The sequence below is a fragment of the Triturus cristatus genome, chromosome 1_2 (genome assembly GCF_964204655.1).
Source record: "Triturus cristatus chromosome 1_2, aTriCri1.1, whole genome shotgun sequence".
Classification (NCBI taxonomy): domain Eukaryota; kingdom Metazoa; phylum Chordata; class Amphibia; order Caudata; family Salamandridae; genus Triturus; species Triturus cristatus.
In genome coordinates this window covers 881,535,252-881,552,893 of record NC_140580.1, presented here as the reverse complement: position 1 = coordinate 881,552,893, position 17,642 = coordinate 881,535,252, and the positions used below count along the sequence as shown (strand labels likewise).

General features: G+C 48.5%; 1 protein-coding gene across 2 annotated transcripts in view; it reads right to left on the bottom strand.

Moving 5' to 3' along the window:
* Positions 1 to 17,642, bottom strand: part of CFAP74 (cilia and flagella associated protein 74) — a 927,349-nt gene that overhangs the window by 449,698 nt on the left and 460,009 nt on the right. For both annotated transcript variants that reach the window (XM_085609345.1, XM_085609347.1), the window contains exon 23: positions 10,943 to 11,071. In XM_085609345.1, coding sequence (XP_085465471.1) covers positions 10,943 to 11,071 — 129 coding nt within the window. The remainder of the gene's footprint in view (positions 1 to 10,942; positions 11,072 to 17,642) is intronic.

Below are 17,642 nucleotides of genomic sequence, written 5' to 3'. Positions count from 1 at the left end.
TTCGAGAGTGTGGCACCGACCTAATTGACAATAACGCCAGTGGCAAGGCGTCCGGCCAAGTCAAAGATGTTGAAGCTTGAATTTTGGCGATCTTAAGCTTCAGTGTACCATTATATTTCTCGACTAGTCCTGCAGACTGAGGGTGGAACACGGCGTGGAACTTCTGGGTGATGCCTAGGCCCTTCAAGACATACTTTATAACATCTGCTACAAAGTGAGGGCCATTATCACTCCACAGAAGTCTACAGACGCCGTATCGGGGGAAAAACTCTTTCAGCAATAGCTTCGCTGTAGTCATTGCAGTATTGTCTTTCGCAGGGTACGCCTCAACCCACTTACTGAAGGCGCAAACCACTACTAGAACATACTTCAAATTGTTACAGCGCTCAAGCTGGATGTAATCCATCTGCAGAACCTCAAAGGGTGCAGTGGGTGTCGCAAATCCTCCTGCTGGAGTTCGCGTGCCTTTCCCTGGGTTGTACTTCAGACAAATCATACAGGTCTGCACCACCCTCTTTGCTGTGCTAGCAATCTCTGGATGCTCCCAGACTTGGGTAAGCAATTTCACAATTGCGGAAGCTCCAACATGTGCTAGCCCATGTGCCATCTGAACCATAGGTTGTACAAAAGCCGTGGGTAATTTCCATCTATCCATCTGCTTATTTCTCCAGCAACCCTCGTCATCCAGTTCTCCTTCGCTAACCCATTGTTCCCGCTCTTTGTCAGAAGCGGTCTTTTGTATTTCTCGCACTTGCTCCTTCGCATCATGCCATCTCTCCACCTGTGACTTCACTACATACATGGCAGTAGTGCCGGGCTGCATCGCAGTCTCCCGTGCTACTCGATCCGCTAACGCATTCCCTTCTCCAACCTTATCAACCACTTTCCTATGGGCACTACACTTAACAATGGCGATTTTCTTTGGGTATGTCAATGCAGTTAAAAGGTTGTGAACTAACTCCCCATGCATTATCTGTACCCCATGTGACGTTAGAAACCCTCTCTCCTTCCAGAGTAGGCCGAAATCGTGCGCTACTCCGAAGGCATAGCGGCTGTCTGTGTAAACATTCACACACAATCCTGTACTGAGCTCACACGCTCGTGTTAACGCTATCAGTTCCGCTGCTTGAGCTGATTTCTGTGGTATGCGTGCTGTCTCCACTATCGTCTGTAACGTGGTAATTGCATACGCTGCTGAAGTCGTACCATCTGGTAGCTTCAGGCATGATCCATCCACCCACAACTCTCCATCTACATCTGAAAAGGGCGTATCCTGGAGATCAACACGACCCTTTGTTTGTTCCTCAGTCACAAGAATACAATCATGCGCTTTCTGTGCCTCAGGCTGGGTCTCGGGGTATGGCAACAATGTGGCCGGGTTTAATGTCACGCACCTTTTTAACGTAATGTGAGGAGCTAAAAGCGTCAACTCATATCCCGTTAAACGGGCACTGGTCAAATGCTGCGTCTTTGTTTGATTAAGCAGGGCATCAACGGCGTGGGGAACTAACACCAACAGTTTATGAGACAATACAATTCCCTCACTTTGGCATATTGACACAGCTGTCGCCGCAACCGAGCGAAAACACCCCGGCAATGCTCGGGCGACAGGATCAAGTACAGCCGAAAAGTATGCACAAGGGCGCTGCTTATCGCCGTGCATCTGCACTAAGACTGATAATGCACATCCATCTTTCTCATGCACATACAACGAAAAGGGTTTTGCATAATCAGGGGTCCCTAACACTGGTGCTGAACAAAGGGCCTGTCTTAATTGCTGAAAAGCAGCGTCACATTCATCTGACCAGGGGATCGGGATGGGCGTGTCTTTTGTCAAGAGCGCTAGTAATGGCTTAGCTATGTGTGAAAACCCCAATATCCACTGTCTACAAAAAGAAACAAGACCCAAAAATGCACGCACATCCTTCTGCGTGGATGGCCTTGGTGTGTCCAAAATTACTTGGATACGATCTGGTGTGAGTGCACGCCCCTCCTTAGACAAAAGGTGACCCAAATAAATCACCTTTGGTCTACAGAATTGCAATTTCTTCCTAGAGACCTTATGATTGTGGGACGCTAAAAAGGAAAGTAAGGCTATCGTGCTTTTCTCGCACAACTCCAGGGTGTCAGCCGCCAACAAGATGTCATCAACATATTGAATGAGGGCGACCCCCTCGAGTAAGGCAAAGGAATCCAACTGTCGCTTCAAAGCCTGACTATAAATACTAGGGCTTTCTGTATAGCCTTGGGGAATTCTACAAAAACGATAAGATCTATTGTTTAATGTGAACCCAAAAAGAAATCGGCTATCAGGGTGAATGGGAATAGAGAAGAAGGCATTTTTCAAATCAATCACTGAGAACACGGTCGCCGTAGGCGGGACCAAGGTAAGCAACGTCGTGATATCGGAAACCACCGGATACTGAGGTATCACGATCTTGTTTACCTCCCTCAAATCAATTATGAACCGATAAACCTTTGCATCCGTGTCCTTTTTCAGAATAGGGAGAATCGGACTGTTACAGATATTATAGGGAACTTCTTCCACTACCCCCACTGCGATCAGGTCTTGCACAATCTGTATGAGAGCCTCCTCGCCCTCCTGGGAAATACGATACTGTGGGAGGCGCGGTAGTACCGCCCCCTCCTGGACACTAATGTGGACCGGAGGAATCACCATTTGTCCGACATCTGTGTCCGATGTTGCCCATAAAGTTTGGGGGAGGGTAGCCAACAACGCATCCTCTGAGATCGTACACATCCGCCCAGATCGGGGGTAGTTGTCATTTAATATCACCCTCACACCCTCAGGGGAACAGCGAATTGTAGCCCTAAAATGCTTTAACATATCAAGGCCCATAATGTTATCCGGTGTGTACGGAGCAAGCAGAAACGGACAAGGCGCAGAAAAACAATCAACTTTAAATGCAAGGGGCTGTGAAAGAGGGCTTCGGGAAAGTGTACCGTCAAACCCTACCGATGTAACTATTGAGCCGGATGGGGGAGCCCCCGGAACCAAGTACCTAGACAATGCACTACGTGTCGCTCCTGTATCCACTAGGAACTGATCAGTAGAACCTAAAACCTCAGCCGATACATAAGGACCCGTCTGATCGACCGGCACCTCAACTGATTCGGACCCCCATCCTACGCATTCCTATGCATGCTGAGAATCATGATATCCTGAGCGATCGATGTCCGATACATGATACTGATGCTGGCGATCAAAAACATTTGAGCTATCTCGGTGCTGTCCGGCAGTATCGAAACGGACATTATCGTTGGAATTCCCTCTAAAGTTCGAGAAGCCCCCTCTACCTCTCTGGCCACCCGGAGCATGCCCCTGACGCGAAGCACGCAACGCTGGGCAATCCCTGGCCCAATGGCCCAACTGCTTGCAATACGCACACTGGTTCCTATTCAAATCAGATCGGCCCGAAGGGGGACCATAAGATCCGCCCCTTCCCCTATTATTATTACCCCGGCGGGGCGGGCCATATACTTGTGCTAACATCACTTTGGTTTTAAGATCTTTCGATTTCTTCTCCTCCTGGCCCTTCGCCTCGTGCTCCTGACGCTCATAATACTGGGCGATGGTCAGAAGGGCCGTCGGTGTCGCGGAGGACCAAGAACTCTCACTCGCTTTTAACCGGGCCGCAACTGCCGGCAGCAGATTAGCCACATATTTGTCCGCGAAAAGGTGGCGGCCCGTGTCGTCAGTAAGCGACTGGCCACTAAAATCATGGAACGTTTCCTCAAAACGCGTAAAGAAGTCCGCGACTGACTCGTCAACTTTCTGTTTACAGGCTGCTAACATATTCCAGTCAATCTTTTTAGGGGGGATAATCGTCTTCAACTTAGCCACAATAGCCGCAGGGAGATCTAAAATATTCTGGGGTGGTTTCTGTGCGGGCTTCCGTTCCCTATCCTCATCCTCAAGGTCAGACCACCGGGCCTTGAAGGCAACCGCATCATCTACCTTCCGGACAGAGCGCCACGTATCCGGCGGTAGGATAAGGCCAAAGAACAGGTCTATATCCGCCAAGGTCATAATGCAAGAATTCAAGGCACCCTCGACTTCTTCATAGAAGGCCGCTGGATTCTTGCGGGGGTCAGGCAATGCATTCTTTAACGCCATAACATCGGCTCTATGCCATGGAGTATAGACCCAATTATACAAGAAATATCCCTTAGCATCGACGGAGTTAATATCGGAGCTAGTCCCCGCTCCTTTAGGAGGAACGTACAAAGGCGCTGCCTCTCTCATTGGTTTAACATGCACTATGTCATCCTTATCTGACTGGGAGGCGGATGGGTGGCCCCCTGCTGCAACCGAATCCGACTGCTTCTCCGTTTCCGCTCGTTGGCGTGCTTTCTCTCGAAGGGCCAGCACCTCGTCCCGCAAGGCGAACAGCCGCCGAGCCGCCTCAGGAGCCTTAGAGGGAGAAAAAGCACCGTTACGTATTGCTCTGGCATCCGAAGACACTTCGTCAGGCTCAAAAACATGAGAATATTTTCGGAAAGCATTAATCACTTCATCCGCGAAATGACCCAAAAAATACACTTTATCTCTCTCCTGCCATGGCCCCCAAATTTGAAATAATTCCTCCTGGGATACTTTGCCTTTCAACGCACGGAAGGAAATTTGCCGAAGCTCAGCCATTTGCTCGGCTGGCAACATGGACCGCGTGTCTACCTTACCCGAAGCCGGGTCAGAATCTTGCGTCCGTGGAGCAGATGCGCCAACATAAGGGGGCGGAGAGCGATCTAGTAAATAAAAATCGTCATCAGGATTATTAAGGACAGGATAAAGCGGCTGACGAACAACATATTGACCCGAAACTTGTAGCCTACGCTCTTTCTCTTGTCTGTCCGTTTGCTCTTTATCCTCCCGACGCTTCGCTTCCTGCGCTCGCACATGATCATTCTTTCGCTGCTCCTTATCAAACAGCGCTTTCTCACGTTTCTCTCGCTCACGCACTTCCTTCACCCATAATCGCACACACTCAAACATATCCTGACGAGCACGTCGCTTACACATACACTGTTCCACATACTCAATCTTACGTATATCAAACGATCCATACAAAGGCCATCGCAACTCAGGATCCTTCCTAGTATATTTCCTCCATAACGTGCTGTACATTATGGAAGAAAGACCATGCTTCACGTACATATCCCTATTAGGAGTCCCCTCTGGGGGAGCTGGAGCAGATTCCTCGAGGTTCAACCGGTTCCCAAGACAACAGCACCACTTACGAAGTGCGCTAAAAGCAGGCATGCTAGGAATAATGCAAAATATGCAGTATTATCAAGAAAAATGGCACTTAATCGTTGCGCCGATCAAAGTTTACACAACTCCGGAGAAATTTCTCCACATTACCTGCCTATATGTGTTGCAACGCATATATTTTCACAAAGACAAATTCAAAATATGACTAGTCACCATCAATCAAAACTCAAATAGCCAGACCAGGCTTCAAAACTCGGAGCAAGTACCGTACAACGGTTCTTACCAATCAAGAGTCCAGGTTCCAACTGCCAAGCTCCACAATCGCCCAAACGGCTCTCACGGCAGGACCGACAGAAGAGGTCTCAGTCGATGACCGGCGCCACCCAGATGGTCAGCTCGGAAGGGAAGGAAGAAAAATCTCGGGATGCCAAGGCTAAGACGCCACTGGCAGTGATCACGTCCCTGGCCAAACTCCTCACCTTCGTCGCGACCAGTCCTTCGAGCATCCGAGTCGCCGATGAGCCCCACGTGACGGGCGCCAATTGATGAATACAAGCCCCAGCTAGGCCCGCAAGAGACAAGGGTTCGCTCTTCTGTAACGAAATCTATAAGGAAGTTGGCACGGAAACTGCAAAGTACAAAAACAACGTTTATTAACCCTTAAGGGTGGTCCTACAATCCACACAACACTCTTCAGTATTGCAAGGAGTAGCACAAAGAACTTGCATACACAGTCCCCTTTTATACACAGCGAAGGGGCTCATGAGTGGGTGGATACCACAGAGTTGAGGAACATTACCATTTAGGGTCATTCTCGATACCGAATCAATACATGGGCGGAGCTAACACACTCCTTGGGCCCGCGAAAACACATGGTCAAGCAAAGCTAATTATAACAGATGTGGTCAAGTCTGGGCATGCGCCAGACGGACAAGGGAGAGCTATTTATAACCTGTTGCTAGGCAGATTACAAGAGCAACTAACACAGAAGTCGGACTGTCCTCGTGGCGAACACATGGCAGCATGTCAATACAAAATGGAGTCCGGACTTCGGCCAACATAATAGGGAAATCACGATGAAAGGGAAACACTAATGTTTTCAGTAAATGCTTAATCACATTCTGCCTTAATTTACAACACAGTTGCACGCTGGATGTCACACAACTGCCTCCAGTTGAACGCTGGCAAAACAGAGGTGTTGCTTCTGGGTAAAAATCCTGACTATTGGACTGATCAATGGTGGCCGTCCGCACTGGGCCCTATCCCCCCCCCCCCCAAAACCGTGGTAAAAAGCCTTGGTGTCTGGGTGGACGCATCTCTTAATTTCCAGACCCACACCAAGAATCTGGCTGCCACCTGTGTGGGCCTGTTGAGGAGCCTTCATCCGATCCTTGGCTTTTTTGACCACCATACGCGCCAAATGATAGTCCAATCCACCATCCTGGCTCGACTGGACTACGCCAATATCCTTTTTCTTGGCCTTAATAAAGCTGAGATGGCGCGGCTACAACGTATACAAAACTCTGCTGCCAGGGCAGTTGTAGGCCTCCCTCGTAGGTGCTCTGCAAGAAACACCATCAAGAAACTACACTGGCTGCGCATGGAAGCCCGAGTTCAGTTTAAAGCCTTCACTACTGTTTTTAAAATTCTCAAAACTGACTGTCCTGGCCTCCTGCGTCCACTCCTAGAGCCCTATACCCCTCAGCGGGCCCTACGCTCCTCGGGTCAATACTTGGTGGTTACCCCACGTATAAGGCTAAGCAGAATGGGCGGTCGCTCTTTCAGAGTCTTGGGGGCAAGACTCTGGAACTCCCTGCCACCTCACATTAGCTCTATGACTAACCTGCTGGCCTTCCGCAAAGTGATCAAAACATTTCTATTCTCCCCATCTTAATCTCCTACAGCCCGTCCTTTCCTTCTCCCCTCTCAGGTTATTGTTATAGTTCAGCGCCGGGACGCCTCGTTGCTGGGGCAGCTGTTCGCGCTCAATAAAACGTTATAACATAACATAACATAACTTGATTACCCCTCACGGAACAGGTAAGCGTAAGAAAAGAACCACTGGTGGTGCTGGGTCCTAGCAGCTTCTAGTCGTGTATGTGCAAGAGATGCATGGAACCAGTCCAGGTTCGATTTCCCTGGGTTCAGCACCCTGTGAGTCCAAGGCCTCCTGGCAAATCTGGATGTTTATCTAATAATTATGGCTGAATTGCACAGGACAAAACTGGAGAATCTGGGGTTAATCCCGGCTAGACCAAATTGTGTGATCATAGGCAAAGACGCAGACGATTGTTGGCGCTGGGGCCTTGCTGCTTCTTGTCGTGTGTGTGCTTGCGATTGCGGTGGATGAGCCACTGACAGCCCGAAGTCCTAGTGACTGTAGCTGCTGACCATAAGACACAGAGAAGCAGGTTTAAATCCCTGGGGTCAGTAGCACCCTAGGAATTCAGGTAAATCTGGATGGGGGTGGGAAAACAAAGTGTAATGAAGTCTGTCTTTTGTGAAGTGTCTGTCTGTCATCGGTCAGAGTTCGCACCATGTAAAGCTTCAACAAACAAAAAAAGCATTTGCAATGCAATAAGTGTCACATTTACATGACAATGCTTTTTTTTTCTTTTCTTTTTTAAAACATAAATAAAAGGCATTGTCATTTACAATGCCAATAGTTTAAACTCTTGTAAATACACAACTGTGACATCACTACTTTCGTGTTAACCATGTTTATCAGCTGTACAACAAATAAGACAAAACGCCACTCTTTCTGGTAATGCACATCTGTACATTCCACTTCTATACAGCCAAGATCTCCCACTCGCCAGAAGAATGCATGTAGCGGATAGCAAAGCACTACCATGCCAGCATGAGTAACTCTTCCAAGCCAATGTTATTCTCTGCGTGTAGTTGCATAAGAAAACTACGAGTCCCAGAATGCAAAGAACAAATCAACATGGTACTGAATGAACTCCCTGTATCTGATATGGGACGAGTATGTTTCATAATAAAATCATTGAGCAATATATACCAAAGCCTCTATGCTAACAGGTGTGCCTGTCTTCACAAAAAAACGCTACATTTGAACGTGAAATCTGATCCACTGGTTAATGGCAAAGCTTCCGATACATCAGGGTAACAGAAAGAAACAAACACTGTGCACACAACACAAGGGCAGATTGGCAAACCTTTTAACTGATTTTCGCGACCCAAAATAGTTTTACTGACATGGATTATCAGTATATACAATTTGCATATTATCTGATGACAGATTACCATATACGTTTTTATAAACACGCCACTCATCCTTAAACGTGGGTTAAAAGTCAAAACTAAGCAAGAGTCAATCGTTTACCAATTCAGCTACAGATGAAAGAAGTGTTGTGAACTTGTCGGAGACCCGTTGCGCCTCGCCCTCTTTACTTTTATGCTCATTAGCAGAACGCTTCTAAATACACCAAACCCCACTTGACTGAGTCCATCCAATCCCAGAACAGCTTGCAGGTACCGGTACTCATGTTCGACTTTTCACGCAGTTGTAGAACATGTTTGTGGCCCCGCAGCGGCTGGCATGCCCCCGCCGCCGCGCTGCCCTTATCGCCACCCTGCATACGCTAGCAGGCTGCAGACACTGCGTCTCGAGCGCTCGCACGCGCCCTGCAGAGCCCACGCGCCAATGCAATTACAGGCCAGATAGCAATCCTGCTGTCAGGCCCGGGCCTCAGCTGCGGAGCTGGTGGCAGCCCTCCCTGGGCACGCCCCCTCCCCTCCCTCTCGGCCCTCCTGGGCCGCACTCTTCACGGGGGCCCGCTACATGTGTTTGCTGGATGCAACATCTCCCTACAGGGCAATGCAGCACCTTTGCAATTATTATCCTCCGAAGCCCCAAGTTGTTGCTGTGGTTATGTCCCGTGTGAGTGCCAGCTGGGGGTGGCAGGCACGCCAATGAGTCTTCCTGAAAATGGAATATAAACCGAGCTGCAACGTGAAACTCCTTTCCATAGCGTTCAGTTTTGTAAAGAGGTTAATGAATACATCTCGCATTTTGCGTACAAAAACATTTAAATATGAAATAAACAAATTTACTCACGATTTTCAGTGCTTATATAATGACACCTTTGTTTATGATATCTTCATATAGCGCATAGCTTACACGCAAGGTGTCAGTGCGCTATACAGACAAATGCCAGAATGTATCAAAGTCTAGAAATTTATAGTACATAACGAAAACAAGAGCTCGCCATTGCGGAAAGGCAGCCGCTTGTTTATATTTGCATCGCGCTTTCACTTTAAGTGAAAGCGCGATGCAAAAATAAACACGCAGCTGAGTGAAACAGATGTGTTCACACTTACACGCCCCCTTGAGATAAGAAATTCCTTCACGACAGCCGTGAAGCACACGACCCAATCCGGATGGGCCGTCCAAAAGGGAGACAGGGCGGTAACCAAGAAGCATCCTTTTCATTGGGAAGCCAGCATTTAGCATAAACGCTGACGCGACCCAAAGAAAATGTTGGGCGGGGCTTCATGTCCCCTTCTGAAATCTCCTCTCACAATATGTCTCACAGAGCGAGCAGAGCAAGCGCACTGCAACGCTAGGCTAGACCTAAAAAGTGGATTCTGCCTGTCGACCCTGGACTAATCTCTTGCTTCATGAACTAAGGACAAGTGTTAATCTTTGATGTCATTAAGGGTGAATTGCACAGTGTGAAAGTGTACAATCTGGGGTTAATCCCACATCCATGCTTGTCCAAATTGTGTGATCCTAAGCAAATACGTTATGTCACCGACCACCTTCCAATATGTGAGTTCATTATGTGTACTTCACAAAAACCTCTCTTGTCTTTGATTTATTGGCCCTTAATGTTGCTCCATCAATAACAATTATGTAGACCACATTAAAAGGTACATATCACTGGAGCCAACAGTGGAAGTGGGTGGAGCCCTAAAAAGATGCACCCGGCGTAAACAATGAACATGCACCCTATTATGATAAATAGAGCAGCGCATTCAAGTGAAAAACTAACGGCTGCTTTCCAGCCGCTCCGTGTTTTCACAGTTCAGGTGGCAACCCTCCTGCACTTTTGAAGGGGATTAGAGATCCCCTTGTAGGTGGGTGCAGTCAGTGACTGCATCCGCCTGCAAAGGGATGTCTGTAGGGGATCCATGGGACCCCTGCCATCAGGGGGTGCACTGACCATGCACCTCCTGAGGGCTTCTTTGCCTCTGCACCCGCGTCTGGAATAGGGCGCAGGAGCAGAGGCAAAGGGATTCCCTCATTTGCATGGGACACACCCCCATGAAAATGAGGGAACGCCCCTAAAGATAGCGCTGGTGCTTTAAGTGCATTAGCGCTACCGGTATTACAGAAGGGGCCGCACAAGCGTCTGCGGCCTCTTCTGTAATACCAAAATGCCCAGGGGGTGTGCAAAGCGGGTGCAAACGCCCATTGCGCCCCTGGGGCACTTTCTGTAATATGGCCCTTGGTTCTTCTATCATATTACCTAGGTGCTCTCTGACTGATGGGACTCTCAGGGAGGTCCAGAATGACTAGTAAGTAGCTCAGTGGATGAGCTGAAGAATTCAGATGTGCAATCTGAGGTTCACAAGTCTAAATCTCAGTCTTCCACACTTCTAAATTTGACCAACATGTATTCAGTTGAATAAATGTCACACTAGAAACATTTAAAATTAGCTGTTTTATTGGGGTGAGCTCACCTGGGAAGGAACTTCAGCTGCACGTTGAAGGAGGAATGAGCCTGGATGTATCCGGTTCGGGGGAGCAGCTCCATGTGGTGTTTGAGCTCTTTGCACACATCAAACTTCAGGCGCAGCGCGGTACTAGCCCTGCAGACAAACCAGAGAAGATAATGTTACTTACATATATTACTAGTTCTCCGGTACAGGATTTCCATCATTTACATACCCTTAAGATCTCTTCCCCTCGTCAGAAGGATGCATTCTGAAATTGGAAAACCAATGTTACAGAGCACACAACTAGAGCAGGAGAGATATTGTAAAGGTTATGAACATCAGTAAGATTCCATGATGGAGAATTAAAGACTAGTGCCGCTGTGTTGTGTCGCTGCTATTTGTCAACAATTGTAGGGCCTTCTGCAGCCCAGGAGTTCCTTTCCAAGTGGATATAGGGTTTCCATTGCAGCCAGGAGTTAGATTAGGCTTGTGAAGATGTACAATCATCAGAGTGTATGAGTAGATTACTAGGGTAGTGGAATGCGTCATCTCTGAAGGGTGAGTGAGTGGTCTTAGTGTTTGAAGGGGGACACCTAAAGTTTGGACTGCATTACTTATGTCCTCTCCAGGTCAGTAAGCATGCACGTTGATTAGCAGAGAGGGAGCGGTGTGTGTGTCTTTCTCGGTCTGTATTCATAGCCTTAACATGTTTTGTTGTAGGATGCACAATAGTTTGTCCTTCTGAAGGGGCTGGTATGAGCACAGTTCCACCCAAGTATATGGCATATCTGGGCTGCTTGTAACAAAGACTGTCAAGTATGAGATCTCTTCTTTTGAATAATATTAAAAATCACTTCGTCATAGCTCCTGTGAGCTTGGCTCGAGCCAGATGTCTATCCCTGGGCTGGCTAGGGTCCTCTAGGGGCAAAGCTTTCCTGAGGTCTCTGCCTCCCTCGCCTCTAGCACACTTTCACATTATTCTACAAGAACATTGGGTGCTGCAGAGGAGGAACTAGCCAGTGCCAAAGGTCATCTACCTTTTGGTTATGTGGTACTCTAAAAGCAAAAAGCCTGCAGCGTTGGCCAGACCCGGGGGACACCCAGAAATGCTGGCTTCTTGCAGCAGTTGGAAGACCGTGTCAACACAGGAGAAAGCAATTCATGGCCTATCCAGTGTCGCTGTGCTACTGGATTAGCCAATTCACAGGAAAGTTAACTTTACATCTCAAAGCACCCAGGTGCCACTCATTCGCCAGGAGAAGAAGGGGGTGGGATTAGAGAGGAGCAGAGAGGTTTAAAACAGATGGAGCAGAAAAAGAAACAGAGATATGGGCAGAGTTAAAGACAGAAAGGAGAGGGAGAAAGACCAGGAAAGAGACAGAGAAAGCGAGGGAGAGTCCCAGAGTAGCAGAGTAATACAGATGTAATGTGTGGCGGGTGGAGATTAGAAAATGAGTAAAAGAGGGGGGGGGAGTAAAGACCTAAACAGACAGAAAGAGGGTGAAAGTGAATGAGTGAGAGACTCGGTGAGAAGAGATAAGTGAAAGTGAGGAAGAGTGGGTAAGCGAGTGTAGGAAGGTGGCTATCTGACTATGGTTACCCCCAACTTTTTGCCTAGTGTGTAGCTGGTTTTTCGACTTAGTTGGCCTGAGATCCTGCCATTCAGGGTCTCAGGCTGTCTGCTCTCTCTTTAAAATGGACTCCATGTACCCTAGGTACATACCCAATTGGTAAGGGTCACCTTATTGGACCCTGTACAGTGTACCCTAGGTACCCAGGGCATAGGTGTACCCTAGGCCTCCCAGGGGCTGCAGCATGTATTATCCCACCCCTGGCCTGGCCTTCCAATCAGACACAACTGGCTGACCACTCAGCTGGGGCAAGGTTGTGTAATCACCCCTTGCTTAGATATAGTATACCTATATCTACCCGTAAAATAGACACATGTGTACCTGTGAGCCACTCCTATGGCAGGCCTTAACAATCCTGGAGGCAGAGTGCTTGGTAACATGTGAGATGGTGCTCTAGCATGAGCTGAGCCTGTCTGCAGCTTTCGGAACCATGTCCTTATAGCTGTTCTATGATATCGCCTACCATAAACTCTTAAAGTGCCTTATAATCTTAAACGGTTATGGTAACTATGGTTTGGCTTTATCAAAACATGTCGTGTAAGGTGTCTAACACTTTGGAATAATACCCCCATACCATTTCTGGTGATGAGGATATTATTCCTCTCTTCTAGAGGGAGAGACATGTTAAAATCCTACTTTGCTGTTTAACTCTCACCAAAGCCTCAGCATCACAACATGGATGCTGCTGCCACAGACACGAGTCTGACCTCCTGCAGCTGGGAGCCCTCCCAGCCAGGGAGGCCTGGACAATAGGTTTCCTGCTTGGGACGGACTTTAGTGTATTGGGGCAGGGAGGGCTGAAAGGAATGAGACATGCCTGGGGCACACAAGGTGCTCCATGCATAGTCCAGTTCAAACCGGTGCTGGGGCACTCCAGCCCCAGCTCTGGCGCGAAACTGGACAAAGGAAAGGGGGTGTAGCCACCCCCCTTCCTGGTCCCACCCATAGGAGGGACATTGCAGGTAGCCCAGCCCACTAGCCTAGTATATTAGAAGGTAGCTGAGCCCTGCAGATTAGATTATCCTGAATCTGCAACTTGAACAGAAACTCTGGACCTTCGACATTCGACCTCAGGAAGAAGACTGAAGAATCTCCCTTGTGGCCAAGGAGTGACCACCCTGGGCAACCAGGCACCATCCAGCGACCGCTGCTTGCTTTGCGACTGATCCTACGAGGGACGACTGCAGAGACTGACCAGCGCCGAGACTTCCAGGCACCTCTGAACCAGATCCACCACTACAGCAAAGCTGAGACCCGTGGAGGCGACAAGGGACGTGGGACCGGCGACTTGGGAAAAGTGGCTAGTAACTGACTAGCGCGACTTCTGAGGCTTCCTCGAGGCTGTGCTTGGGGAATTGAGAAGCCCCCATCCCGAGCACCATCTGCAAAGAAGATCAGCTCCCCACACTTCACGTGTTCTGCGTGGGGCCCTTCTGCACCTGAGTTGCTCGACGTGTTGTCCGGTTGCTGGCCCGTTGGCTAGTGACCTCTGCGACGACGAACCTTTGATTTCACCTTGCTGGTCCGGCTACTCCAGGCTGGCACTCGCTCCTCTGTGAAAGAGAAGCACCACAGACCTTCCTGGTCTGCACCAGAAGCAAGCCCTCCATTCTGCGTGGGTTCCGCTTGCCAAGGCTTGTTGGGTCCTAACTCGACATCGACGCCGCCGACAGCAAGAGCCTTTGTGGGACAGCTCGCCTCCTCCTGGTCGTCCTCGACGTCTCCTGGTACCCGTGGCTGCTGCGACAAGCTTCACCTCTTCACCTGCATCTGCAGGACATCGCCTGGTTCCTTCCTGGTTCCTTCCCGGCTCCTGGCTGGTGACCTAGACTCTGTCCCTTCTGCTTGCAGGTATCCTTCCTTCTTGATTCCATCCTTGGGATCCACCGGACACTCTTCACTGACTGCCTGTCAGCAACTTTCCTTCAGGCATCCATAGGAGTCAACGACGAAACCCGACGCAAGTTCCCACCTATGCACCCGCAGCCCGTGGGCTAGGTAACTTGAGTACTTCGGTGCTCACAAGGGTAGTGACTATCCTAGGGTCTAGTTTCCAAGTCTTGAACTCCTAGCTATTCCAGAAGTGTCCTAAAACTCTTAATTTCTAATAACTACTATTTCTATTGACTTTTACGCATTACGTGTGAGTGTTTCCACTCTGCACCTGAATCCCGTGGGCCTCCCACTTCCTAACCTTGGGTAGTATAGTGTAGCCCCAGCAATTCCCTAGGCCTATCCTGTGTTCGTGACAGTGGTTCTTATACCACTTACTTAGTATATGGTTTGCGTGGCCCCAGGGCCTAACTGTATTACTTACCTGTGTGACTTAATGTATGCTTAAATAAGACTGTGTTGTACTTACCTCGAATCTCCTAAAGAGTGCTGAGGGTATTTTGACTAGAATAAATACATTCTATTTTTATATATATCTGTTGTGGTGTCCTTTCATTTGGTATTCAAGGGATTACAAATGGTATAACAGCTGGCTTCACATGCCATACAGAGTTTAGCCTAAGACTGCTCTTGTCCATGCTACCACTAGGATAGCTGGTCTATAAGGTTGACTTTATAACCAATCACCATAAGGGTTGTTTGGACTGATACAAGGTGTACACTAGAATAAGTGACATCATATATCAGGCCAACTTCTCACAGCGAGTAAGAGTGAGTGTTAGTGCGAGTAAGTGAAAGAGGAAGGCAGAGTGAGAGAAAGTAAGAGAGAGGGGATAAGTAGTAGTGTATGTGAATGAGAGAGTGAGTGAAAGTGAGGGAGATAGGGAGGGAGTGGTAGTGTGAGAGTGAGCCTCAGTGAGTGTTATGTTATGTTAAACTTTATTTGTTTAGCGCACGTACACCAGGTTGGTTTCTTGGCGCTGCTCTGAGGGTGTTAACTAGATGTTGCAGGTATGCCTATTTAAATAGTCAAGTTTTTAGTAATTTGCGGAAGCTCACGAGGTTGGTGCAGGATCTGATTTCAAGTGGCAAAGAGTTCCAGAGTTTCGGTCCTAGGGTGGCGAATCTTGACCCCCCCGGCGCGTTTTAGCCTGAAGGGTGGGGTGCTCAGGAGGTGCATGTGGGCAGATCGTAGGTTGCGGGTCGGGGTATATCTGTTGATCAGACTGTTGATGAATTTTGGGCTTTTGCAATTCAGAGATTTAAAGATGATGCATCCTACCTTGAAGGCGCATCTCTGAGGTATTGGGAGCCAATGTAGTCTCTTCAGAAGTGAGGTGATGTGTTGGTGCCTGTTTTCTTGGAAGATCAGTCTGACCGCTTGGTTCTGAACCATTTGGAGGCGGTGGATGAGGTAGGCCGGAATGCCAAGGTAGAGAGAGTTTGCATAGTCGATGTGGGATATCACCATGGCGAGGACTGCCTGTGTTTTAGCTTCTTGAGTAAGGTACCTGCTGATTTTTCTTATTTTCCTTAGTTGAAAGCAGCATGTGGAGATCACGGCCCCAATTTGGTTTTTCAAGGTGAGTTCTTTATTAATTATGAAACCCAAGGTTTTGGCGGAAGTGGAGGGGGCGGGGGGCTGTCCCAGTTCTTTAGGCCAGAAGTGGGAGTTCCAGGGGTTCGAAGGGCCTCCTGTGAGGATCACTTCTGTCTTGTCTGGATTTAATTTGAGGTGATTGCTGTTCATCCAGTTGCGGATGAACAGCATTGTACTCTGGAATTCGAGGATGGTGGTGGGGGAGTCATTGATCGGCAGAATCAGTTGAAAGTCATCTGCATAATTGAAGGTCTGGACTTTTCTTTCTTTTAGTGCGTGGGTTAAGGGGAGAAGGTATAAATTGAATAGATGCGGAGAAATGGAGGAACCCTGGGGGACACCGCAAGTGTTCTTAATCTTGGGTGTTGTGAAGTTTCCCAGGCGGACCGCTTGATAGCGGTTTGTAAGAAAGGATTTAATCCATTCAAGGGCCGATCCTTGGATACCCGCGTCTTCGACACGGTCGACCAGGATGTTATGGTCGACCGTGTCAAAGGTAACGGAAAGATCCAGCAGCACCAGGGCTTGGGGGGAGCCTCCGTCCGCTTTCTCTCGCAGAGAATCTAAGACTGACAGTATCACTGACTCGGTGGAGTGGGCTGGGCGGAACCCTGCTTGATGAGGGTCTAGGTAGTCTGACTGTTCCAGGAAAGTGGATAGGTTTTTGGCTACGTGGGCTTCAAGTAGTTTGGCCGTGTAAGGGAGCAGCGAGATAGGTCGGTAGTTACTGAGGGTACCGGGATCTGCTCCCGGCTTTTTCAGGAGGGGGATGACAAGTGCCTCTTTTAAAGCATCATGTACTTGTCCCTGGGATAGAGATTTGTTTAATAGGGCCATGACTGGTTCTGGGCAGGCTGTGAAGGCTTCTTTCAAGATCCAAGGAGGACAGCAGTCCCTAGGAGAGCCAGATCTAACTTTGGCCAGTAAGTCTGAGAAGGCTTCTCGGTTTATCATAGGGATTTGTTCTAGCCTTTGTGTGTTTATTGGTTTGGTTAGACAATTGGGCTTAGTGCAGGTAGGGATGCTTGCTTTATTAATTTTGATTTTGTCAAGTAAGAAGTTATTCAGGGAGTCGCATAAGGGTTGCGAGGGTGTGGTTTTTGGTGTCACTCGATCAGGAGTAGTGAAAGTGAGGAAGTCAAATTGAGGAAGTGGGTGAGAGGGGGGTAATGACGGTATAGTGTGTGGATGAACGTGCGACTAAGGGGGGTACGCTCAACATCCTGTGATTCTTGGCAAATCACTTAATCTCCCTGTGCCGACCAAAAATGAACGTGTCCATCTGTAACGCAACTGGTGCTCATGTAAAGCGCTCTCATACCTTCGGATCACGCTATTTAAAACTCTAAAAAAGGGAGGAAATAAGACAGGCTGAGTGAGAAAGTGAGTGTGTGTAAGACTGTTTGTCTATCGGTCTGTCTCTATCTGTGAACAGAAGTCAATATATTGTAATGATTGTAGTAATACATCTTGGAAAGCATTTGCTGGTTCAGTTCATAATTGGGCTAGACCACCCACCCAGCTCTGGCTCGGCCCATGAGTTCTATGGCTTGCCCACCGTTACACGTGGCGATACACTATCCACGGCACTGTGGAGTTC